Here is a 26,565-nt window from a genome sequence, read left to right on the forward strand (position 1 = left end):
ATAATCAGTTATCGCTGCAGTAATTAGTTGCTATTTGTTACTTTAAAACAGAGAAACATTACAAGGCTTTCAAACAATAATCTGGGCTGTTTTTTAAAACAGGAAGTTATTGTGGAGAGCACTGTGTCTTTCTCTGTGTGCAATAGGGAAAGCAGTGTTAGCTTGTGGCTGTTTTAGTTCCATGAAAATACCTTAAGTCAAAACCCCTCAGTGTGAGTCCAGCAGGGGGTAGAGAAGCAGCGTGTGAGTGGGCTCTTATATAAGATGAGAGAAATTTAATCTCATCTGTCACATCAACTCCAACAATGAACACTTTTCTATTCCAGAGTTTCTTCCTGAGCCTCTGTAGTTTTGACAGATTTTTTGATACAGCAGCCCTTCTGAAAAGAAATGCTTCTAATAAAATGCGCCTCAAGCTAATTGACTATTATGAAAAGAAAACATGAATAACAGTAAAAATAAGTAACTCCAAGTAGCTGGGTGAACTTCATTCACATTTCATGGACAGCGATGTGAAAAGCACCTTTTGTGACGTCATTGATGCAGTATTTAAAGTCGGGTCCCCCGCAGCTCCAGGACATGTCCTCCAGGCTGAATGACTGGTTTGAGCGCAGCATGATGATCTCGATGGCACTCGACTTCAACAGAGCAATCTGGTCCTCTGCGGTCAGTTCTCTGCAAAACAAACAGGTGCAATGCAGCAAAAAGGAAGAAAAAAAAACCTAAACAAGAAGTTTGTTTTAACAAGCTCAGCTACACTATTGTACAGTTCCAACTCATAAAACTGATAGGATGGAGTTTGTTTTGGTCGTTTAACGCAAAAATCAAGAAACTTATCCCATAACTGAATGATACCAAGAAAAAAACTCCTATAGCTAAGCCTTTACAGGAAGATGCTTTTATTCCTAAAATACTCAGGCCTCATTCAATAAATGATGTTCCATCAAATAACATTGCATCTGCTAATCATATACTCAGCACAAAAATTAAGGCGTTAATTGTTAATGTTTTTGTTGTAAGCATGGCAGTAAACCTTATAACTATATAAATCTATTTGGTATTGGCAGAGAGGATCTGGGTGCAACCCACATGGTCAGCTCTGCTTCCTAACCCACTAATGTGTTTTCCTTAGAAAGGCAGGGCCCTTCAAGGGAAATCAACCTATTTTTCAATGCCAAGTTTATTTGGTTGATGCTTCATACAGGAAACAGATCCTTAACACTAGGAGCTCAAATATGAAAGCGCAAAACTGCAGTGATCAAATGTTAATTTCATTTATATAACATGTATTCAAACTTAAAAGGTGCAGTATGTAACTTTCATAAACAGTTTGGTTAAAAACTGTCTTTGTGGCAATGTAATATCAGACAGATAATCTGTGAAAACAAATCAACGTCTTCCTCCCAGTGATCCTACTGCCATCTGCAGAAATATACCGCATGGTCAGAAACAGCCAAGCAGTCAAGCTCAGGGTGTTAGTGCTGTCAATTAACCTTGTGTACATGCTGCTCATAGCCTCCCCTTTGCGCTCTGCTGGTTCACCACAGCATGGCCTGCCATGAATGTTAAGGCTAGTTAGCAGTCAAAGTGGAGGATAAACTTTTTTCTTGGAACAGTAAGTTGCTGATCAGCAAATTGAGTAGAAAGTACACAAGCATTATTGTCAGCCTTAAGACCCTCCACTAAGACCAATGTTTCTTTACATATAACTGTCACAACATGGTGACAGTTTTAACAAATATGTAAAAAACAATTTATAAAAATTACATACTGTAGTTTTAAGCTTTCTGAGCATTTTATGAAAAACGGACATAGATAACGTAAATATCAGTAGCTATTTTGTAATGCTGTACATGCACATAAGCAAAGCCGATAGCAGGGGCCTGAAACCACAGTTGGGAAAACGTAAGGAATATATTTTATATATAAAATTACAAATTGATCTAGGTTTCAGAAGCTAAACATTTGAAATACTATTTGAAATGACAAATCATTTAATATTAATAATACTGAATTTAGATATTTTAAAATAAATTAGGAAAAATTAAACATTATATTAATGAATACATGACCAAATACTTAAACTAGAAAAAAAGAAAATCAAATTGCAGTGACATTTAGAGGGTTTTAACATTAAAAGGGAAGAAATTTCACTCAACCTTTTCTGTGGAGAAAGTATCTAAATGTTCTCACAATGTTCTGATTCTAGGCACACTCATCACATTATTCCAGCCCACAATGAGATCCATTAAAGAGATAACAGCCCTGAAAGTTCTACTTAACCACTACAAAAGAGAGCATGTGTGAGTGTGTTTCTGTGTCTACGTGGAGCAGATGAAGGTACAGCATGTACGCTGGCTGAGTCATATGTTTACTGAACGTACGGCTCGTTCTTCATTTGTGAAAGAACAAAGGCGGATGGCTGGAAACAAATTCAATGTGGTTGAAGATTTGATAAACAGTGTACTTGTAAATGTTTTCTTAACAAATGGAGCTACTGTTTGAAGTCTTGGGACTTTATTTTATCCCCAAATTTAACACAGCACCAGCTTTGAATATGTTCATAAATTGTATGCAGGAAAAATTAATTCATCTGCAGGAACAGTCACGTACACAGTTGAACCAGGGTTTCCCCCAGAGTATTATAAGGTTGGTGGCCCGCAATGCTTCACTAGCCCCACACCCGGCTAAACCTTGCTTGTTTATATTTTTAGGAAAGTAATAAAAAATCACACTGCAGATGCCTCTGCGCGTTGCATCGCTGCTGCTGCTTGATCTTCAAAGTTTACCTCAGCGCAGGTCACGCACGCCTCCTTTCACTCAAACTGGACACAGGTTGACCTGTATGGATATGTACATCAACCCCCTGGGACAAATTATGTTTCTTTCCAGAGTTTTAGATCAAGGTAAGAGTTTAAACCCCACCACATTAGCTCTGGTTGCGCAGCTCTGCGTGAACCACAGGACCACTTGTAGTCGTGCTTTCAGAGAGAGTGGTAAGAATGATATATCTTTGTGAACAAAGAATTATATGGGGCGTTTACATTTCAACACGCTGCCCAGAGTGTGGCTCTGTCTGCACTGATGAAGTTTATGTATGTGGTCCTGGATGGCCAGTGCATTAGTGGTTAACGAACCAGTGCTAACCACTACTCAGGCAGGTTCAGCCTGCCTTGTAATTACGCATCACGCTGGTTTAGTATTATTTTATTATTAATTTTAGTATTATTTTTCCAGTTTCATGATGCATCAAACCAATCAAATGCTTTGTCTACTTAGTCAGCCAGAGTCAATGCGCACGGCCGCATGGAGATTTAAGAAACTCGTCCCATAAACTTGAGCAATCAAAACAGTTTCTGTGACCCTTATTAAAAACCCAACAGACACAGAATGGAAGAGCTACTAAAGTCACATTAGCAGCATTTAATTAAATCTGCCTTTTGTAGAGCATCTCTGCGCAGTGCAGCAGATTTAACTCATCGTGCAGGGCTGGCCCAAGGCTGCATGAGGCCTTCAGCAGAATCTGACTTAGAGGCCCCTCTTGCTGCTATAAACATCAACACCTCTAACAGCTTCTGTGTTACATTTAGGGAAATCTGGGAGAGGTGGAGTAGTTTAATCGGTTGACTTAAAAACCAATAAGTTATAATTGCAGTTTACTAATTTGTAAACCAACAAATATCAAACTCAAATACTAAACTCAGCATCGGATTGTACCTGTGGTAACAAAACAATCTAACTATGAATATTGTTCTTTGAACATTTACAAAGTAAACTTGCTAGCTCCTTAAAGTATTACATTTAAATGTTACACAATTTAAAACTTTTTAATTTATGTATAATGAAACCATTAATTCACATTTAGTAGCATTGATAATCTCAATAAACAAGTGTTACCTTTATACATCTGTGATTTGTTTTAAAATATTAGCATGTATGGGCCCCAGAAGCCCTGAAGGGCCTTATGGAGCTGCTGACTTAATTCAGATTAAACAAAAGTGAAAATAATAACAATAATATTAATAATACATGATGCTGATAAACCTTATGAATGAACTTTTCCGTTCTATGACAATTAAGATGACTAACTTTTGTTCTATTTGTTAAATGCCAGAATAATGAGAGAGAGAATTTTAAGGCAATTTTTATTGCTTTATTCAAATAGAAAACAAAAGGGAATCCTAATTGGCCTAAGATAGGAAAAGCTTATTCTGATTTTGTGTCAGACAGTGTGAAAAAAAGGCATGTGTCTTTTTATTTAGTAAATGCAAACTTCTGGTTTCTACTGTATTGACATGCCTGGTAAAGAGGTGAATCTCTTACTAAAACATTAAGAAATCTACTTTTAAATAGTTCTAAACAAGAAATAATTGTTTTAACAAAAATATTATAATAATCACTGGTGCCACAGTATTGGTATGCATTTTAAACTTCCACTTTACTTTTGAAAATAATTGGCCAAAAAATGAGAACGAGAAATGTCACAAAAGCAAACTTTAGACAAAAGAACTTTCCTCCCTATAATCACAAATGTAAACATTTTGGAGATCAAAAGTAAAACTGTGAGCTTGATCAGAAGAGAGAAGTATAATTGTGGTGCTAATCTTTATTAACAGTACTTAATTTTAAACAATAATCTGGAGCCCCCGTTGTTGACTTTAAAATGAAAATACTTCAGAATATCTGGTCAAAACAGAACCAACTGTTCAGACACAAAATCAACTTTAACATAGCATCTCTATACTCCCTGTTTTTTTGGTGTGCTGCCTCTCTTTGTGTGTTTCTCTTTTTATATGGTTCAGCTCAGCTTTTAACCACAGCCAGTTTTGAGTGTATTCTTGGAACAGCTTGTTTGTTTTCACCTCTCCCATTAATGTCCTGCATACGTGTGGGCAGCCGATCACTGTGTTCTTTGTGTAGGTGGGAACCTCATTCAGGTTGCTGTGTGTGCATGCCGCCGCTTTCATGTGGCAAATTTTACAAGAAGATAAATCAGAACCGGAACAAAACAGCAGGAAGCAACATTGTTACACAGTGATCCTTGTGGTTTGTGAGGTGTTTCTGCTGTTAAAAGTCATTCAATCACTTCGGGCAGACTGCAAAATCCCAAGATGTATTTCAGATATATTCATTATTTGAATCAGCTATGCAAAAGCTGCATTTCTTTGCCTGTTTGAAACTTTTTATCTTCATAATAAAAAGTGCAATAACTTCCTCCAGCTGAACAGAAACAAAACTGAAATTATTATCTTTGGACCAAAAGAGGAACGAGCCAGAGTCAACAAACCCTTTGAGATATTACAGCCAAAAACCAGAGATCAGCCCCAAAGCCTGGATGTATTGATGATGACCTGATCATTCAGGGTAACAACGGTTACAAAGTCAGCAATTCAGTACCTGAACATGTCCAGGATTAAAGGACTAATGTCCCACCAAGACCTAGACAAACTCATCCAGTCACATTACCACAACAGAGTCTTCAATGGGTCCACCTAAAAAAAAAAAAGAAAACCCAACAAAAAACAAAAAGCAATCCTTCATCTTCATACCTGAATCCTGGTATCATCTTGGCAAATCCAATGACTTTCTGGATGCTGTAGGAGACCAGGTCGGCGAGGTGGGGCAGCATGGAGAGCTTGGTGTCCTCCTCGCAGGAGTCAGGACTGCTCGCTCCATCCTGGTACATCATCAGCAGGTTGCTGAAGTTCATCTTGGTGTCCACAGATTCTGCTCCAGCAGATTGAGATTGATTTGAAGCAAGAATATGATGAGGAAGGCAACAAAGTAGCAATGAGGATTTTGATAAGCTTTAGTAACCAATAAAACTCTAAAGATATAACTTGATAACAAAGGAAAAGTGATGCAAGTGGAGACTGGAATCATAACTTTTTCTAAACAGATTTTGTTCATGTTCCTTAAATCCATTAAAACTTAACAAAAACTTAAGATGTTCTAAGTAAAACAACAAGAGCAGCTTTGATCAATTCAACTTCTGCTTGCAGGCTGACAGTGATGCTGAATCTAAAAAGTCGAGTTTGGATCTTGGTGATGTTAACCCTGAATAGTGAATGAGAAGCAGTGCAGAAGTGAATGAGTCATCCTGTATCTCACCAGGTGAGTGATTGAATGAATCAGAGGAGGCATCAGACAGCGAGTGAAGGGAGGCGGCTCTGCTGGCGCTGCGTGTTACCGGGCCGTCACGCACTGGAGGCTACAAACATGCAGAGAGAACAGACATTAAAATGTTCAAAGCAGCTTCTCCTGCCTCTCAATCTGAGTTATAAATTAAAAGGATGTTCGCACTAAACCTTACCCTGTCAAACATTCGACTGCTCTGAAACTGGCGTTTTCTCAGCCACTGTGTGTCACGTCAACCATTCAGCTGGCTAATGTGTAAAGTGGGTGGATCTCCTCGGAGCTACAGTCTCCAAGCTTCCGAGTTTCTGCATTACAAAGAACTCCTCCCCCACGACTCTCTTAATCAGCTCCTTCAGACTAGCCAGTAGTAATTAGCAAACACCTGGTGGATCTGCATCTCAACTGAGCTCATTCTAGGGGCTTCTTCTCAGTGAAACGCTGGTAAAATTGTTGTTAAAGGGTTAATAGTAGAACCATGTTGTGATGACTTCCTGAAGGTGGAGTTTTTGAAGTAATTTAGCTCCCAATTTCAACGTGCTAAATTACAAAGTAAGTTTTCTTTTCAAGTCATATTTGATATTTATAGCATTTTCTTTAAACAACTGAAGTTAATATCATAACTTGATTGTGCTATAAAATGGCACTAACACATAATACTACCTCTTTAAGCAGTGAACACATAAATCATGTTATTCTCCTTATTAAGAGACCTTTGACCTTTGAAAGTATGAGCATCTGGAAGCTTGGGTACAAGAATGAATGAAGCATTGAATATTTGCGACAGTGAGAGGAGCAGCTTTCACCTGAACTGCCTGGAGCTGAGACGCTCCTATGTACTCCTGTAATAGAGATGCATGATGGCCTTTTCTTTTGCTTATCTAAGGATTAACTTCAGGTCTACTTATGTAAAAAAATGTGACTAGTTGTTACCAGGGGATTTATTTTATTTATCTCAAACAAGCACTTTAGGTCCTTTCTAATTCCCTCTTTAGTTCCCTCACAATGTTGAGATCCGCTGCCAAGAATTTTCTTTTCCTTGTGTGGATTACTCGACTGCTTCATCTTGAAAGCCTGCGGTTCACTCCTAGTTTAACGCAACACCTGCAACTCAATATTTGGATACCTCACTCATCTGCTACTCGATTAGAGTGTGCCTGTGGCTCCCTGCACAGCACTCAGTGATACAATCATACTTGACAGTAATAAATCAAAGAGCCTGTTAGACTTTGTCAGATATTCCAGCTATTCTTTACTCTCCCTCTCGTTCGCTCTGGATATTACTGTTGTAACAGGCCGCTGGGAGAATGTTGTCTGATGTAGTTAGGAAAATATTGCACAGCTCTTGGTAACGTGTGCTATTGGCAGAGATGATGACAGCAGCAGTCATAATGTCTCAAATAGAAATACAGTGATGCCTTGCAAAAGCAATTAGGACCTTTTGAACATTTACACATTTTTTACAGTCAACCCTCAATTTATGACAGACACAGGCCTGTCACAATGACAAATTTTGCTCAACAATAAATTGTCCCAGACGTTATTGTGATAAACAATAATATTGTTGTTTTGAGACCACTTTCAAGCAATATAATGGTAATGGCATAGTACTCAAAAAAACACATTATTTTAAACAAAAATGCTTCAATTTTATTTACCTTTCTGGTTTAATTATTGCTCTGACAGTATTGCTCTGACAGTGTTGTTCTTCCAGAAACTGACTCTACATGCCAGTTTATGATTATTTTAATAAACAATTCATCACGATTAATTGTTTCAGCTCTACATGAGCTGATATAATGTGAAAAAGTTTATTCATTGTTTCAGTTGAGTGCTGATTGACTAGAAGGATATCAGAATTTGAAGCAGACTAACCCTGAAGCGTGAAAAATCAGAATAGGAGGCATCGTAGGTCTTGTGGTGAGCTTCCACCAAGCTGGAGATCATCCGCGCCTGCTCCTCGTTCAGACGTGGCCTCTGTGCCTCCCGGGCTGCCTCCTCTTCTTTCCTCTTCATTATCATTTCCCTTTTCCTCTGCACCTCCTCATCTGTCAGAATGACTGCAACAGGCAGTGGAGGGACAGGTCAAAAGCAATGAAGTAACTCCACATTTTCGGAATACTACTAAAGATCAATTACTTAGACCACAGGTGTCAAACTCCAGTCTTCAAGGGCCGCTGTCCTGCAGTTTTTAAATGTGCCACAGGTATAAAACACTGGAATGAAATGGCTTAATTACCTCCTCCTTGTGTAGATCAGTTCTCCAGAGCCTTGCTAATGACCTAATTATTCTATTCAGGTATGGTGCAGCAGAGGCACATCTAAAAGCTGCAGGACAGCGGCCCTCGAGGACTGGAGTTTGAGACCCCTGACTTGGACGTTACTTAAAAATACTATTTGCACATTGGGTCAGTGTAAGCAGCAATGTCACACATTTGTACTTTAAGAAGGTCAGTTAAAAACAAGTCAAACTCCTTCACTCATTCAATGTAATAACTGTGTCCATACGTTTGTCCCACAGTAAAATTCAAGCATTTTCAAAGGAAGTTTTCAACTTTTTCCAGCGCCACATGTTGGAGAGAGATGAAAACAAAATGAAATGAACAAAAAGAAATTTTGTCTTATTTGAGATCAAACAGTGAGGAAAAATATTTCAATGTGTTTTTTAATTGTCTTTATATATCTGGTTTCAACTGTAAACAGCCCTTTCCAAGTTTATGCTCTGAATCAAGCTCTAGATTGCACTTTATTACAAAACTGTGCAGCTTATATATACAGAAATCAAGCACCTTCCAAACATTGGAAGCATCCAATTGAAATGTAATCGTTTTCAAGGATTTTAAGAATCTGTACGACCACTGTGATATCCTTTCATGTTTAGCATTATTTTTTGTACTTTTGCTTCTTTCCTGCAAAGCTCTACTTTTTGGAGGATGGATGTTGGGATCTCCCAGTCATTCTTCTTTCTGCTCATATACCATGAATAAATGGCAGCCTAGTAGTTTGTGATTGAGATCTCAAACCCTCTGCTTCTGAACCGACACCCAAAGAACTGGAGCGCAGACATTGTGGATGTAGGACAGCAGCCAGAAAACAAGGAGGAGGGAGTTTAAATCATCGCTTCCCAAGGTTTACTCTTCAACTGGAATGTGAGATCTCTGAATATAAAAACTGCAGTGCCATAATAAGTGGTACACCACATCATTACCTCTAAAGTACCTCTACCACTCTTACAGACTGTAAAGGTAGACTGTCAGCATTACTGAGGGGGGATGAAAACACTGAGTAATTGTGCAAATTCTATTATATAATCCAGGACATTTTAGAGTGAAGGAGATAATCTGCAGTCTGGATCTGGAACATCTGAATGCAAGTTTCTGTTTCTATTATAGTATCAGGTTGTGCATCTCACTTTTTGCTTCTACAGTGAGTCAACTTTTCTGTTCATGATCTTGTTTTTTGAGTTTTTAGCATGATGCATCCTGCTCTGTAATGACACACCACTCAGGTCTACTCTGGATCTCCAGAACCAGAACCAGAAGCTGCTGGAGAAGCAGCTTCAACGTCTATGCACCACAAATCTGGAACAAACTTCTAGAAAACTGCAAAATTGCTGAGACACTTGAGTTTGTTTAAATGAAAGGCTAAAAACTCAGCTAAAGTATTTAGCTAAAAACGTTTAATAAAGAACTTTATAGCTAAACTACAATCAATAATTAATTGAAATTCAAATTTAATCAAAAAGGCAACTCTGCCTTTGAATCAAAGACAAAGAGTTGCCTTGATCCATAATAATTGGTAAATTGATCAACATATTTGAAGTACCAGTATATTTGCTTGATGCAATGTTTTTTTCTCGTTCCAGAATTGGTGGCTGCATTGTGTTTTTGTGATGTAAAGACTTTTGATCTGCCTCGTTAAAATATGCTGACTCCTGAGAACTGGGTTAGTGGTACAGTGGGAACAATCAGCTCACCTTAAATTCAAACAAGGGAAAGGAGATCATTTCTACATTCAGGCAGGGCAAGAAAAAAATGAACCAGAAAGTGCAACATGTTCCTTTAGATGATGTTATACAAGTAAACAACCTCAAGCAGCCTGTGTGGGTTTTATGGGACTTCAGGTAAAGATAGATGCATCTTTCAGTTTTAAAAATTTGTCCAAAACATATTTGTCAAAAAATATGTAACCACAATAAAATAAATCTGCAACTCCATTTATGCATGGATTTTTTTTACTGCTAGCTATCGAAGAATCTTTCGGTGAACCCTAGGGGGAGAAAAAACGAAACAAAAAGAAACAATATTTTGTGCTGAAGCCTTTCCCCTGGAAACAAACAATTCCTGCTAATAAAACATGGACACATACTACTACATCTTTCTGTTTCAGTGCCCAACTACAAAACAACACTGAAAGCACATAGTATGAATATTTTCACACTTAGTCTGCTTGAAATCCACATGGAAGTGTGTTCTGACTGCTATACTGATGCACTGCACCTCAATGCCAAGACTCATATTAATCTCTTGATTCTTTGCCACAGTAAACAATTAGTCCTGAGGTTCTCAACTATGTAGCAAAGACAGACTGACAGACAGCATGACTCCCAAACAGATTAAAGCAGCCAAGCTGTTATGGCCCGGGCCCAGAGAAATGGGGTCACAAAATGCAGAAATATGCTGGCAAATCTGCCATTTTGGCAGCAAAAAGATAAACAGAAAAATAGCCAACTGTCATAATCTGCAAAGCATTTATTTATAATTAAGCAGTTTAAGACAAAAAGATAGCTCAAGCTTTGTTTTCTGGTAATTAGCTTAGTTAGAAGGCCTCTTAAACTGTTCTAGATGAAGGATGTAAGATCATGTTTCTTGTTTATTCATCAATAAAAGGTGGGGGTGCTGGACTCAGTGTCTGTCAAACATTTAAACATAGTGATCATTTTGCAACACTCCAACACTCAAAAGCTACTTTTTAAGGTCCTAAAGAATCTACAAGCAGATCCACCCTAGAAACAGACACCTATCTACTTCAGCTTCTGACCTGTTCTACCTGGCAGATGTTTGAAAAAGCTAAAGGATCTATTTTCTCAATCTATTGGATTTTCCATACCTTTCATTGCAAATACTGAAGCAATCTTGGACACAAGGCCCAAAACAGCAAAGAAATGATTCTGCTAAACAGGATTAACTAGGCTTTTATTTCTATTAAGCCCCTGTCATTAATTAGGCTTTGGGTGCACTCCAGTGTCCTTCTATTCCCCAGCCAGAACCAGACGGCCAAGCCTTACTTCTTGTGGTAAGGATATTCAAGTACGCAGGGAGTAATTGTGAATAGGCAGAGTTTGGTTCAGAGTTTGGCATGGGAGATCAAAACAGCTATTCTCAGACTCAAACTTGATTGGACAAGTTCTTCCCTTGCCAAGTCGGAGAACTGAAGGCATCATTAAAGACGGAGTTCACAAAAGAATGTTGAAAGGAACATCTTGGCCACCCAACAGCGCTTTGGCAAAATATTCAGCAGTTCACCAAAAGACAGTAAGTTGGCATTTTAAAAGTAGCTGACTGAATGTGGTGATGTTGTGCCTGGCATGGCAAAAAAGCATCAAAACAAAGGAATGGAACAAAAGCACACATGCATAGAAGAATTAAACAAAGAAAAACAAAATGAGGTTTTGGTCAACACTTCCAAAGCCAGAGGTGTTGATAAGAGACGCAAAGGCAGAGAACCCTGGAAAGGAGACAGAGGTTTGCTGTGGGCTTACACATTAACCAACCAGCCAACCAGTCTAACACAATGGAGGCAGCTAATCTTTAGATTTAGTGTGATATATGTCAAGAACCATTTGGTGTGTAGCCAATTTGTCCTTGCTAATGTCCCAGGCTTGTGCTTTCAAGCGGTTAAATTCAGGTCAGTCAGTCATCAAAGCACCTATACATCCTGCATGTGATGCAAAATAGCTTATCAAAAGATCCAAATGAGAGCTAACATGGTGTTGACTCAGTACACTCCAAACAACATACTTTTATTTCTGAATGTAACCATCAGCTCCTGTGTTTTTTGTTACTTCTTGTGAGGGATTTACCCCCTCTTTAACAAGTGTTGCCATGGAGGCGCGCCCATGAGCAGTGCTGACTAGGACCTGGTGTTTCCAATCTATCTTATTGGGAAGGTCCATTTTTTGAGAAGGAAGAGAGACGTTTTTTTTTTTTATTTGTGTTTGGTCCCAGCTTGTTTTTGCAAAAATTGTTAGTTGTAATTCTGTAAAAATTTGTTTAGGAATATTGTTTAGCACAAATGTTTATTCTTTCTTCAACCTGGAAATGTAATTGTTGTCTCCGCCCCTTAATTAGTCGTGGCCATGCTTTAAAAGCCAGGTGGTTTGAATCAGAGGGATTGCTCCCTCCTGTTGTTTGGAATGCTTGTCAGTTTGAGAATTGAAGTGCGATGTCCAAAAAACTGCATAAAAAGCAAAGATTTAGAGCTCTATAATGTCCGGACTTGGTCTTATTTTCCATCGCTAACCAACACTTCCCCTATTGATTGGCTTCTACTGGAAACACAAAATGGCTTCCATTGTTTAGAAAGCAAAATGACATTTTGCCAAGTCATGGCCCTAGACATAGCAATATTTTACTCATAAACACCAACGAACAAAGCAGACAGGTCACTGCTAAAGGTGTATAGAAGTCTAAGGGTATAGATGGGCTGAGCTTTGAACATCTCAGAGAACCATCTCAATCCATCGGGAATGGAAAGAGCATTCCAGATGGTGTCAAGCAAAAGAAATGAATCAGGTTTTGGTTATATCTTCCAAAGCCAAATATGTTGGATGTAAAAGATCCAAAGACACAGAACCCTTATAGAGCCACCGCACAGTGTCTTTCACCTAAATAGAAAAGGACATCATTATCCAGAGATTAACAAACATGATAGAATTGAGGATGGTACAGTCCTAGCAATTATGAAAGATATTGCTAAAAGGAAGATTTAGAAAATCTCTTTTGTAGTCACAGACCATGACGGAGACAGAACAAACACGTGGAAGATGAGGACAAAACTAAATTGTTCGTGGTGGAAAACTAAAACTACACATTGTTCTGAAACACCACCACAATCATGATGTGGGGATGATTGCCTTCAGCAGCAACAGGGACGCTGTTGACGAGAAGATGGATAAAGTTGTATACAGGATAATCATTTGAGGAAACCTTTTAACATCATGTACTAGAATGACCCAGCCAAAGCCCAGACCTGAACTTTCTTGTAAATGTGTGACAGAACTGAAAAATTGCTCTTAGATGCTCTCCACCTAATCTGACTGAGCTTCTTTAGCAAAGAAGGATAGGTATGCTACAGTTTCCAAAGTCATGAATCATTTTCCTTCTACGTCAAAATTTGGGAGTACTTTGTGTTCACATAAAATCCCAATAAAAACAGTTAAGTTTGCGGTTTTAGTGAGGAAATGTGAAGAAGTGAGGTGCGAGTACATTTTGCAAGGCACTTCTTTTAATTACAAAGATTGGCAAAGTATGTCCTCTGAACGGCGTTATACTCCATATAACACGTTACCATTTCAGAAGCCATTCAAGCTTTTCCCAAAACTTGTCATCACATCTTCTCATTTTGATAAAAAAAATAATCATACACTGTTTCATGTTTTCAGCCAAAGCAGACTGAACATCTGCCAATTTCACTAGATAGATGTGAATGTTGCCAAAGAGAGGAATTAGGGAGCCACTTGAAGGGCTTTAGCTAAACATGGGAATTCAATCATCTGTGGTCTAAAATGTTTCAAAAACTCTCTTGTAATTTAATCTTGTTCACAAATATTGTAACTTGCACACACACAAACACACGCACACACGCATGTGGGGAGGTCTTTTCCTGGCATCTCTCTAACCTGTGTCAAATAAGGACAGGGTGTTTACTAAGAGCTCAGCTGGCAAAGCCGAGAGAGGGCAAGCAAAAACACCCACCTACACACACTACTAATCAGAGTGCATTCGTCTGTGAAACACAACACAGGATTCCTTATATGCACCCACAAAGACATACCATTGCTGTAAAACAAAAGGGATCTATTCACTTTATTTTCCACCAATAAATTAGCACCTAAATAACGAAGACTCTTAAAGGGAATTCATGATGTCCACGTCCCCTCGACCGCAGAGCCTGTGTGACGTAAACTTTGTCATGTCTCCCAGTCTGCGAGGTTCCTTCAGGACCCTCTGCGGCCAACCACATGTAGTTCAAACATTTGCAACCCTGTGGACTGAGCGCCCGCACTATGTATGAGCCTGGATCAGTCTCCCTTTCAGGGAAAAAATACCAGACGGAGTAGACCACAAGCAGAAAAACAACGTTATTGTGCCGTTATCCACACCTTCGCGATGCTCCTCTCACTAAGTAGAAGGACTCTTGACTAATTACATGCCTGTGAAAGGGAGGCTTCAATCCGACTGGCTCACAGCTGCACAACGATGCCAAATGCATCTCTGCAAAATCGTAACCAGTTAGCACACTCGAAAAACCATTTAGGAAGAGTAATTTGTCGGAGTAAATGTCCTTCGAAGTGGGAGAACCTCTTCAGATTGGGCTGCTATTTTAGAAAGTAGTTGAAGTGTAACATGCATTACAAAAACAGAATTTATTGACCATATTTGGGAAGATTAATGACCTGCTGTAAAATAAATGCAGCGTATGTGGTGTGGTTGCACTCAAGACTCTAAAGTGAATGTTAAAAGGCAGACTGCATGTAGGATACTTGTGGGTAGTATTGCCAAATCAAATGATGCTTTAATATGTTCAAAACAAACAAAAAAAATTAAGATGCTTTAAAAACTTGCAGCAGCATGATAGAAACTTAGGGAAGCATCTTAAAGGTTTTATAAAAAACAAATTATTTTACATATTTGTTAGAACTGTCACTATCTTATGACAGTATAATATAAAAGAGATTTTAACAACTTTTTAAAAAAATATATTAGGTCAGTAAAGCTTGTTTTTTACATAGGTAAGCTATTAACCATGCTGGGAGACATAAACCAACATTATTTATTGTATTATTTATAAATGCTGCAGCTTCTAATATTAACAAGTTTAGCTCCTTCAAGATTTTTTGTGTAATCTTTTCTGCCATCATATGTTGGGCTAACAGCATCAGAGCTAAAAAGTCTCCATCCCTGATCATCTTGAATATCCGCCTGTTAATCTTCCTTTTAAATTCCTGTAGTGATTAATAAAGATGCCAAGTTCTGAAAATAGTAGTTGTCAATAAAGTAGTAATACTACTACTACTACTACTACTACTACTAATAATAATAATAATAAAAGCCTAAACCAAACAAACACCTGACAAACTAAATCACTCTGCATTAAAACAAGGAAACAGTTTCAATACGTCAATGTGTTTCGCTCACTCAAGGCCCAACTATCCTCAATGAAATACTTCACAACATAACAGTTTGTGGACATAGCAGCTGAAAGGCTTTGCTGCATCACCATTTATTGCATTCAAACAAGCAAACAAGTGCTCCATTAGTGTGCTCTGCTGTTGTGAATAAAAACTTAAACTTTGTGAAACATCCGCAACTCCTTCCTAACACCCTCCTACTTCCCGTCTCCCTCACTTCCACCCCCTTACTTGAACCTTTCCTGTCAATTCCTACTAGCTAAACATCTGCTGATGTCCTTCTGTAGGTAGCATTTCCTGCTGGCAAGTAACAGCTGACGATAACTCAAATGCGCAATCATCCCCAAATAAAGAAATTCTTTGTTTCTTTTTACTTGGCTTGGATGTAGTCCTGTAGCTGTAATAAATGTTGGATAAGGAGATCATTTCTCCCTTGCAGCGTAAACCCACCGATCAATGTTAGTCTTCATAAATCTGTCATGACAAGATGTCACTCCGGGTTAGGGAGTGGGGGAATGGGGAGGGGGTTAGGATACATGGTTTCCCCTCATGTAGTCTAGTTCTTGCCTTACACCCTTGCCTGGTGATCTCCATGCATAACCAACAAGGTTAAGAGCAAACTGGAAACAAGCTGCTTTTCAAACACTGACACAATGCTGCTTTTGTGACTCGTAACGACCATCTGCTTGGATAAAAGCGAGATTAAAAACACTAATTGTATGAAGTTATTTTTTGACCCAGGTCTGAATTTGCCATATGGTACTACCAACCGAAAGTATATGGACAGTAAACTCTATTACCTATTTCCTCGCTGCAAATAAGATCGGTTTTCACTAACCCATTGATTCTACTCTTGGAAGCCAGGTTGCTTTTTACTGATTATCCTCGTGAGCAAAGTTTAAAATTACACAAATAAGTCAGAAAGCTTCTCTTTTTGAAATAAAAGCATAGTTTCTCTTTCCTGGGTTGTTGCACGCATAACTCACACTGAAAAAAAGACTTAAAATAATTTTCAAAAAAGTGTATTTTATATCTAGATGGCTGTGCTTTTAGAGATAAGTCTTGTGCGGCATCAGAGCAGTTGCTCTACTGTAACTCAGATGAATAAAAGAATATTGCATCAAGAAATTCCAAGCTGAGGCAGAGAGATTACATCATGCCTTGAAGTCAAAGTTAAAAAGAGTCGGCTGAAGATTTATTTATGTGACAGTTTAATGTCTCAACATAACACTGGATTTTTGTCCATACACTAAAAAGGGCAGTATTATGCAAACCAGACTTTTTTGAGCTTTACATCATGTTATAATTTTATGTATCTGGAGTGCTACCTTGACTCTTTGTGACAGAGGAGCCGTCACGAGCTGGGCCTTAATTAAAGCCCGTGTCAGCATGTGAGCACGCCCGCACATACATACACACAAACGCATACACAATCACTAACTTACTTTTTGTTGCAGCTTAAACTGACGCGGTTCATCACGGGGGCAGACGTGGTGTTCCTGCTTCAGTTAAACATTCATCCTAACATGTTTTCAGCTTCAAGCATTTCCCTGGTTTTATTTTCAAGTAGGGTTGTTCCCAGATTGTGGCTTGCTGGGAGGGAGTCACATGAGGTAGTGATGTCGTCAGAATGTACCGAGTGTTTTCTAGTAAATTGAGTATTGTATTTATGTTTACAAGTTTATTTATTATTATTATTATTATTATTATTATTATTATTATTATTATTATTATGTATACTTTAAGAGTTTATTTGAGTTAGAAATAATTGCTTAGTTTTTGATTAATTTTTGATCTAATTTCTCAAAAATAACAGATTACTTAAAACGGTTGAATGGACAATTCAGTATAATAGCAGTTTCAGAGACTTGGTTGAATGAGGAAAATAAAAACAATTTTCAAATAAATGGATATGAATTATATTATGTGAATAGAAGTAGTAAAAGAGGTGGGGGTGTTGCTTTGTTTGCTGATAGTGAAATAAGGTGTAAAATAAAGGATACTATGTCAACAACTGTTGAAGGTGTAATGGAGATGATTACTATAGAAGTGTTAAGCGAGAAATCGAGAAATATAGTGGTGAGTTGTGTGTATCGAACACCAGGATCTAACTTAGAATTATTTACTGAAAAATTAATAGAGCTTATTGAAATGAGTAAAAATAAAACATTATTTCTGTGTGGAGATTTTAATATAGATTTAGGAACCCAAACTGATTTAAATAGTATGTTTGTTGATACAATGTGTAGTTTGGGTTTCTTTCCATTGATATCAAAACCAACAAGAATTACGACACACTCTGCCACAATAATTGACAATATTTTTACTAATATTACGGACGGAGAGGTGTTGAGTGGACTCTTCACAATCGATATAAGTGATCATTTACCAGTTTTTGCTATTTACAAAAATCATCAGAAAATTATTACTGTACCTGCGCTAACAAAAAAAGTGTTCAATATGTCAAAAAAAAATTTGGATAAATTGAAAAATGATTTGTGTCAACAAAATTGGACTAATGTATATGTGGATGATGTACACAGAGCATATGATGAGTTTATGAATATTTTGGGAGTTCTGTATAAAAGACATTGTATGACAACTAATTTTGTTAAGAAAGATGCTGTTGACAAGCCATGGATGACAAAAGGGTTGAGAAATGCTTGTAAAAAAAAGAATAATTTGTATTCATCCTTTTTGATGTTAAAAACGAAAGAAGCAGAGGATAGATATAAGAAATATAAAAATAAATTGACATGGATTATAAGAAAACATAAAAAAGAATATTATACCGACCTATTAACAAAAAGTAACGGTGACACAAAAGCAATATGGACAGTTATACATAGTGTTTCTACAAAGCATACAATAAAATCTGGTATTGCAACACACTTTTTAAAAGAAAATACAGAAATTTATGATCGAAATGAAATAGCAAACGAATTCAATCATTATTACGTAAATGTTGGTCCAAGACTTGCTGCTCAGATACCAAAAGATGATGGCGACGTTACCCAAAAAATTGGGAGTTGTCCAAACAGCATCTTTCTTGGAGAAACGGATGAGAAAGAAATACTGAGTATCGTAAACAAAATGGCGAATAAAAAATCAAAGGATTGGGTAAATATGGATATGAAATTTGTAAAGGAAATTATGTCTTATGTAATTAAACCATTCACCTATATCTGTAATTTGTCATTCTCATCAGGAAAATTTCCAGACGCCATGAAAATAGCAAAGGTAATTCCCATTTACAAAAATGGTGAGAAATGTATGTTTAGTAATTACAGACCGATATCGTTGTTGCCACAGTTCTCAAAAATTTTGGAGAAACTATTTGTAAATAGATTAGATACATTTATAGATAAAAATAATATATTAAGTAGTAGTCAATATGGATTTAGAGCCAGAAATTCGACATCAATGGCCCTTATGGAACTGACAGAACATATAACAAATGCTATTGATCAAAAACAATATAGTGCCAGCATTTATGTCGATCTAAAGAAAGCATTTGATACGATTGACCATAGCATTTTACTCAAAAAACTTATTAAATACGGGATTAGAGGCCGGCATTACAGTGGATTTCGAGCTACCTGGAGAATAGAAAACAGTTTGTACAAGTACATGATACTAGATCCGAATTTTGTGAAATTACATGTGGAGTTCCACAGGGCTCAGTACTTGGACCAAAGTTGTTCATCTTATATGTAAATGATTTGGTAAATGTATCAGGGTTTTTCAAATGTATTCTATTTGCGGATGATACCACTTTTTTTTGTCAGGGCAATGATATAAAAGGGATGTTAAAAGAAATGAAAATAGAATTTATGCAAATACATAAATGGTTCAAACTTAATAAATTATCTTTAAATTTGGACAAAACAAATTATATGTTATTTACAAGGAGACAAAGAATTGTAAACACTCCATTTAAAGTTGATGGTGTAGAGATTTGTAGAGTTAGTGAGGTGAAATTTTTGGGTGTGATAATTGACGAGAAATTATCATGGAAATCCCATTTGAATTATTTAAGAACAAAATTAGCTAAATCAATTGCAGTGCTTTATAAAGTACGGGATTTTCTGAATGATCATGCACTGTTTATGTTGTATAATGCACTAATTGTTCCACACTTGGTTTATTGTGTTGAGGTATGGGGAAAGGCATGTTATACTAGTACAAAATCTGTTTTTGTTTTGCAAAAAAGGGCAATAAGAGTTATTGCTCGAAAACATGGTAAATATCCAACAAATACATTATTTTGTAATTTGAGGTTTTTGAAATTCAATGATTTAGTTGATTATAATATTTTGTTGGTTATGTTTAAGGCACACCTAAAAACATTACCCTTAAACATCCAAAAAAATTTTGAAAAGAGAGAGAGTGGTTATAACCTTAAGGGGACACAGATTTTTAAGAAACCTAAATTCAGAACTTGTTGAAGAGCGATGTACTTGATACAAGGAGTCAAACTGTGGAGCGACCTGCAAAACGATGTTAAAAATGTTAAATCATTACACATGTTTAAAAGAATGTTAAAGATTGTTTTTTTGAAGAAGTATGAAATAGTATAAAGTCAAAGTATAGTATTGTTCAGTTGAGATTGATGATTGACCTTGTTTCTTTGTTCTTCCTTTGTTTTCTTTTTTTGTCACATAAGACAAATCAAAAAATTTTTAGTTTTTTTTGTTTTTTTGTTTTTTGTTTTGATCCATAGTTCAGAAAAAGGGGCAGATATTATAAGATTATTTTCTTCTTTCTGCTACCTTTCATTTCATTTTTAAATTAATAATTTTTTTTTTCTTTGTATTGAATTTTTTTCTTTGTATTGAATGAAATGAATAAAGATTTAATAAATAAATAAATAAAAAAAAATTGCTTGGACTGTCTGTAGGCGAAGCCTGTGGCTTTAAAAGCAGGGCTCTGCTCCACAGGGAGGCAGTCTGTGGTTAGACTCTTGAAGAAGTCACACCGGAGGTGATGGACTGTTGCACGGAAGGTACTGCTGTTTATTTGATTTTCAACCTGCTCTGGATATCCTTTGTGTGTGTTACGCACCTGCCATTTTTGTGCAAGCTTAATAAATTCCTCTAAAACGATCTCCGACCTTGGCCAGTCATTATGTTTGACTAAGTCATAATAGAACCCTGTCACATTCTTTCATGCATGATTCAGAAATCCTTTAATCTCCATTGCAACCATTCAAAAGGCCTGGTTGGACCTAGTCCCGCCTTTGAGGTGCAGCTCCTCCTTGGAACGACAGTTTCAAAGCTTCTGAACTTCTCTAGTGATCGGTTCAGAGCAAAGCTCACAAGAATCATTTAAAAAGTGTAGTTTTGTTTTCCACCAAATGCGCAATATGCAAAATAATAGTGAACATTGAATAAACTAGAATGTGGTTCCCCAACAGGAAGTATCTCCATTAAGTAATGTTTATGATATCCAAAACAAAGTGCAAACACTTAACTGGAACTCCACTGAAATATTTTAAAAGCAAAAAATATAACAGCAGTCATCTCAAAACGGAGAGTAGATATGTTAGCTTCAGGCTAGCACTTCATCCCTCTGCTTTGCATATTTTCTGGTGCTATCCAGTTACGCTGAAGATGTTTGGAATCAAGAAGTTGTTTTAAATCTGATAGTCCCGTTTTAATCATCCCAGTGATATAAAGAATGTCATGTGATGTCTGGAATGCTTCTCAGTTTTCACTGCTCTCCTTTAAGCCAATCAGATTGCTTTACAACAACCTCGACTTCCTGTTAGGAATTAAACGTGGCGCCAGAGTTCATTTGTGAAAACAGATATAGAGGCTGAACTACTTTTAAATAGTATATTATAACATAAAGTTAGGAAAATGAAAGATGATGTCGATTGTGAATCATGTCAAAGCAAATGATGTCAATATACAGTACAGACCAAAAGTTTGGACACACTTTCTAATTCAATTCAATTAGAAGGTGTGTCCAAACTTTTGGTCTGTAGTGTATGTAGATTATTGACTCATTATTTGTTGCAGACTGTAATGCATGGGATCCTAAATCTAGGTTTTCATAAGGGCCTGGACACAAATACCCCGTTTTCTCAAATCTCCATGTTTTAAAAACTCCAACTTTTGTTAGGATTTTTATAAATAACCATTTTTTGTGTGAATGAAAGGATAAAATGCATAAAACTGTGTTAGTTTTCCCAGATATCTGGCTGTTCAAGTGTGGAGTAGAACAGAGTGCCACACTGGTATCCAACTTCTGGAAACATACATTTTATAATTTCCATCGTAATGCTTTACTGTAGTCTTAACAAAATGTCACACACACTCATGTTAGCCCCAACCCTTTAACAGGGAAAGTTAAATGGAATTAAATTCAAATTGAACTTTATGTAACTGGATATGAATTTGGTTATATATTTATACTGATGACATCAAACTGCATTGATTATGAATTTGGTCTAAATTGGACTCTATACAGTTGGTTATGAATAAAACCTGTTTTGCTAATGGAAAAAAATGCCTTTCAACTGGGATTTGTTGTGAATCACAGCTACAGAAAAAAAGGGGTGAACAGTGGGTTCTTCCAGCCAGTAGTGCATTAATTACTTTGTTTGAAAGTCTGATCCAAATGAATATTCTTGTTGTCTTTTCTTAGTAGTGGTTATAAGGAATGAATGCATGCAGAGTCAGCTCAAATTTTTGGTGGGTATTTTACAGACTAAAGTAAAATGTGAATCTGTAATGAATACTTTTATCTATCGGGAAGCAAAAGCTGATCTATTGAATATGTGTTTTGCTGTTTTCCCTGACTGTGTTACAACCTGATACAACTGATCGAGTTTTCACTTCTTTTCCTGCTCTGGTAGCAGTGTACTAACAAACTTTATAAGTCTATTCTGCTCGCCTTTGATGAGACTTTGAAAGACTGAAGTCAATCCAATCACACAGACAGATTTGAAGACTAGCTCAACGCAATCCCAAGTCCCCACATAACTTGAATACAGTTTTACATTTCTATGACATAGTTTGATGGTGCGGCATGTTTGTTTACAACAATTTCTGAACAAGTTTATATCAATCATGATAAATTCAAAGAGGAAAGAAAGCCTTATTATCGTCATGTCCTGTTTCCTGTGGCCTCACACCACATCTACAGCAGAAAGATTGGCATACTCACATTCTTTCATCATGCCGATGTCGATGCAGCGTTTAAGACGACATGCTTGGCAGTGGCGCCGGTTGTCTTTTGTGATGGTGCAGCTCCCGTTGAATGGACAGGTGAAGGAGGCTTTGCGCTTCATGCTGCGTCTGTATGAATGCAAAAAAAACAACTTGTTACCGAATAAAAAGAAAAATAATTATTTCTTTAATAGTTGTGATTTTAGAGGCACGAGAGAACTTCACATTAGTTAAATTAACAGGAGTAAATTGTGCTGTAAATGTATTTTTAAAATCAGTGTCTGTGGAAGTAAGTATGTTTTCATCCCTCACACTTGAGTTAGTGGCAGGGATTAGTGGCCCGAATGAATAATGAATATGTTTCTGAAAGCACTAAAAGCAAGGCTCACATGGTCAAATGAAATGAAGTCATTGTGAACCAGCACCTCAAAACAGCACACATGCATTAGTGACTTGCGCAGCCAGGCAACACCAACGTATTCAAGAAGAGCATGACCAGTGAACTAAAAAATACAGAAATGTTTATTTCATGCTAACTTAGGAAACTTAAACTTAAGGATGTCCAGAAAAAAAATTGTTATTGGCAGTGGTATTAAAACTATAACTACATAGATCCTGTTAGAATCAACAATAATCTTTGATCTGTAGGTCAAATACTGAAAACTAATTGCAACAACTGTCCAGTCTGTCAACAAGGCAAACGAGAACAAGTTGTGCAATGCACTTTATTTGGCTGAATAAAAATTATATGACTGTTCTTTGATGAGCTGATGTGATCAATCTTGTTAGCATTGCTTTAATTTATTGCTATTTATTTATGGAATATAGTGCAAATCAGTCCAAACTTGAAATAAAATTATCCAATCCATTTCAGTATAATAAAACTATTCAGTCAGATTAGCAGGAAAATACATTGAGTCTTGGATTGCATATAAGAATTATTTTAGTAAATTGATTAATCTATTGGGCTGCACAGTGGCGCAGTTGGTAGAGCTGTTGCCTTGCAGCAAGAAGGTCCTGGGTTCGAATCCCGGCCGAGGGTCTTTCTGCATGGAGTTTGCATGTTCTCCCTGTGCATGGTGGGTTCTCTCCGGGTTCTCCAGTTTCTTCCCACAGTCCAAAAACATGACTGTCAGGTTAATTGGTCTTTCTAAATTCTCCCTAGGTGTGAGTGTGTGTGTGAATGTTTGTTTGTCCTGTTTGTCTCTGTGTTGCCCTGTGACAGACTGGCGACCTGTCCAGGGTGAAACCCGCCTCTCGCCCGGAACGCAGCTGGAGATAGACACCAGCAACCCTCCCGACCCCATTAGGGACGAAGGGTGTTCAGATAATGGATGGATGGATGGATGATTAATCTATCGATTATTCTGACAATTAACAAAATAATCTGATAAAAAATTAAACACATTTTTCATTCAACTCTTTAAGGCTTTTTATACCACATTAGAAATACACTAAGAGACACAAATAAAAAAAATGCCTAAAATGTAATAACAATCTTTTAGTGAATTTGAATCTAGTGAATATAAAGAAGCTACTTGAGAAGTTTTACGAAGTTACATATTTATAGGCAGAGGTCTTTTTATCTTCAGTGCACAATGTAAATATATTTTGTATAGATTTTGACTTAATTACAGCGCCGGTTTTTTTTCTTTGTTTTTTTGTTTTGTTTTGTTTTTTAGGAAATTGTCTGAGTTTGTAGACTTCAGTTAATGATTAATTGATTGCTAAATTAGTTGAGGATTATTTTGATAAATGATTATTCACGATTAATCCAATTAATTGTTTCAGCCCTAATTGAGTCCAATTCAATCCTAGATATTAATACCTTTCTAAAATAAAATGGCCTAACTAAGTGACTTTGCCAAAAAAAATAAAAATAAAATCACTGCTTCTTGTTGCCAGATGATAAAGGTAAAAAAAAAAACAATCCTTTTTGGCAAAAAAAAAACAACTTAGGCCATTATTTTTGGAAGGCAATGAAATAATAGAGTAAAATTCATCTGACCACATTATGGCTATTGATAAATTACAATAACCAAAAGCAAACAAATGAGTTGCATTTAAATGTCACTAAGAAATAAACTTAAATGGAAACACAACTCTTAGTAATTTTCAGGGTTTTAACATATACATGTTCTGGTCTTTACCAGGTCCAAGTCTGTGGAACACTAAGTATATCACAAAAACCTAGAAATGGAACCTCAGTCTTAAGAGTGTTCATTTAAAAGGGTGTGCTTTCGTTTATTAAAATGACAGATTGCAAATAATCTACCTAGATTACATGAAATATTAAAATGTGACACTGAAAATCCCCAAACGCACCTAAAGAAGCCCTTGCAGCCCTCGCAGGTCATGGCATTGAAGTGGAAGCCGGTGGCCTTGTCCCCGCACACGCCGCAGATCCGCGGGGCATTGCGGTCGAACTCATCAGGTCCAACCACTGACGTTGTCACCGTCATGGGCTCCATCACTGAGGAAAAAGACACAAAGTTTAAACAATGATGTCTTTGCTGTGGAGTGAATCCAATGAATCTAAGAAGACAGAAAACCGACAGGAACAGGAGAAACATTCACCATGAGCTCGCATCCAGGGACCCCCTCCAAACTACAGATTCAATGTAAAGAATCAACTTGTCTCACTCTGTTCCCTTCGCGGAGTGGGAGTCGGGGCGCCTGACAGAGGAGATGTGCATTTTTTCTTTTTATCCAAACAGGTGTTGGGCTATTAGCATATTTAGCAAAAGGCACAGACAGCCACACACTGCGTCTTGCAGCTATTGGCTGGATGAGTCGGTAAACTGCGCAGACACACACACCTACTCACACAATTGAGAAAACCGTGAAATGACAGTCATTGGCAGGAAAAAAAATAAATGTACTGACAGAAAGAGGGTCCTTTGCCAAATGTTGTGAAACAGCCAGTCGGTTTATTACTGCCAGTTATCCACTGTGAGATTTTTTTCCACACATACACCATCTGGACGCATTCTATGAAATAAACAGCAGTGGAAAAGCACATACCACCATGGAACTGTGTTCAACCTCCACTATAGGACCCTGAGCTTTATTGGATGAGAACGTCATAAAGAGTCTAGATACAGACTCTTTATAACGTATGGTGACTGAGTTAGTTCTGTTGCCCAAGGTTAGATTTTAGAATGGCTTATCTTTTGTGTGTTTTTTTTTTAAAGCTCTAAAAACATATTAAACAGAAGTTGATGGCATATGGAGGAAGCAACTTTATTTTTGGGTAATCCGCTGCTCAAGTTTATATGAAAGTGATGCAAAAGGAATTATGCCTTATAAAGCAGGAGGAATGATGAACATTAGGACCATCCCATATTACATGGCCTGCAGAAATACTTGGACAAATGTTTACTGGGGATGTCTGGGGTGTAACTACATACACAAGAAGAGATAAAAACACAATATTTAAGTCAAAAGAATAAAGCAATTTTAACAATACTCTGGCTCCAATATTTGGACTTTGTTTTCTTTTACACAAAATGTGTTTTCCAGAAAACTGCAATTTTATTTGAGTTCCTTTGAACAATGATAAATAGAACAATGATAAACATATCTGAAGTGTATTGCTGATTTTGACAATGGAATGTGATGAACTAATGTTTTTTACTCGTATCTCAAATTGATTTTATGATTTTTTTCACTTCATGAATGGTTTTCATGCCCATCAAAAGTAAAATACAGGTTTTCTAAATGTCCAGCTTTGTTCTAAGGAATTTTTAAGTGTAAAAAATATTCAGTTTAGGTTTGATCTGTGTAAGGATTTTATTTTAGATTTTGAACTAGTAACGATCAAATATCATCAAAAACCCTTAC

The 26,565-nt window shown here is 37.0% G+C and overlaps 1 protein-coding gene across 2 annotated transcripts in view; it reads right to left on the reverse strand.

The window, feature by feature from the left end:
* LOC122827699 (vitamin D3 receptor A) overlaps positions 1-26,565 on the reverse strand; it is an 82,341-nt gene that overhangs the window by 11,896 nt on the left and 43,880 nt on the right. For both annotated transcript variants that reach the window (XM_044110621.1, XM_044110614.1), the window contains exons 3-8: positions 25,048-25,195; positions 22,721-22,851; positions 8,011-8,195; positions 6,112-6,211; positions 5,550-5,727; positions 524-675 (exon numbers count right to left, since the gene is read on the reverse strand). In XM_044110621.1, the coding sequence (XP_043966556.1) occupies positions 524-675; positions 5,550-5,727; positions 6,112-6,211; positions 8,011-8,195; positions 22,721-22,851; positions 25,048-25,193 (892 nt within the window). In that variant the 5' untranslated portion in view covers positions 25,194-25,195. The remainder of the gene's footprint in view (positions 1-523; positions 676-5,549; positions 5,728-6,111; positions 6,212-8,010; positions 8,196-22,720; positions 22,852-25,047; positions 25,196-26,565) is intronic.

Source organism: Gambusia affinis, linkage group LG01, assembly GCF_019740435.1.
Source record: "Gambusia affinis linkage group LG01, SWU_Gaff_1.0, whole genome shotgun sequence".
Taxonomy (NCBI): domain Eukaryota; kingdom Metazoa; phylum Chordata; class Actinopteri; order Cyprinodontiformes; family Poeciliidae; genus Gambusia; species Gambusia affinis.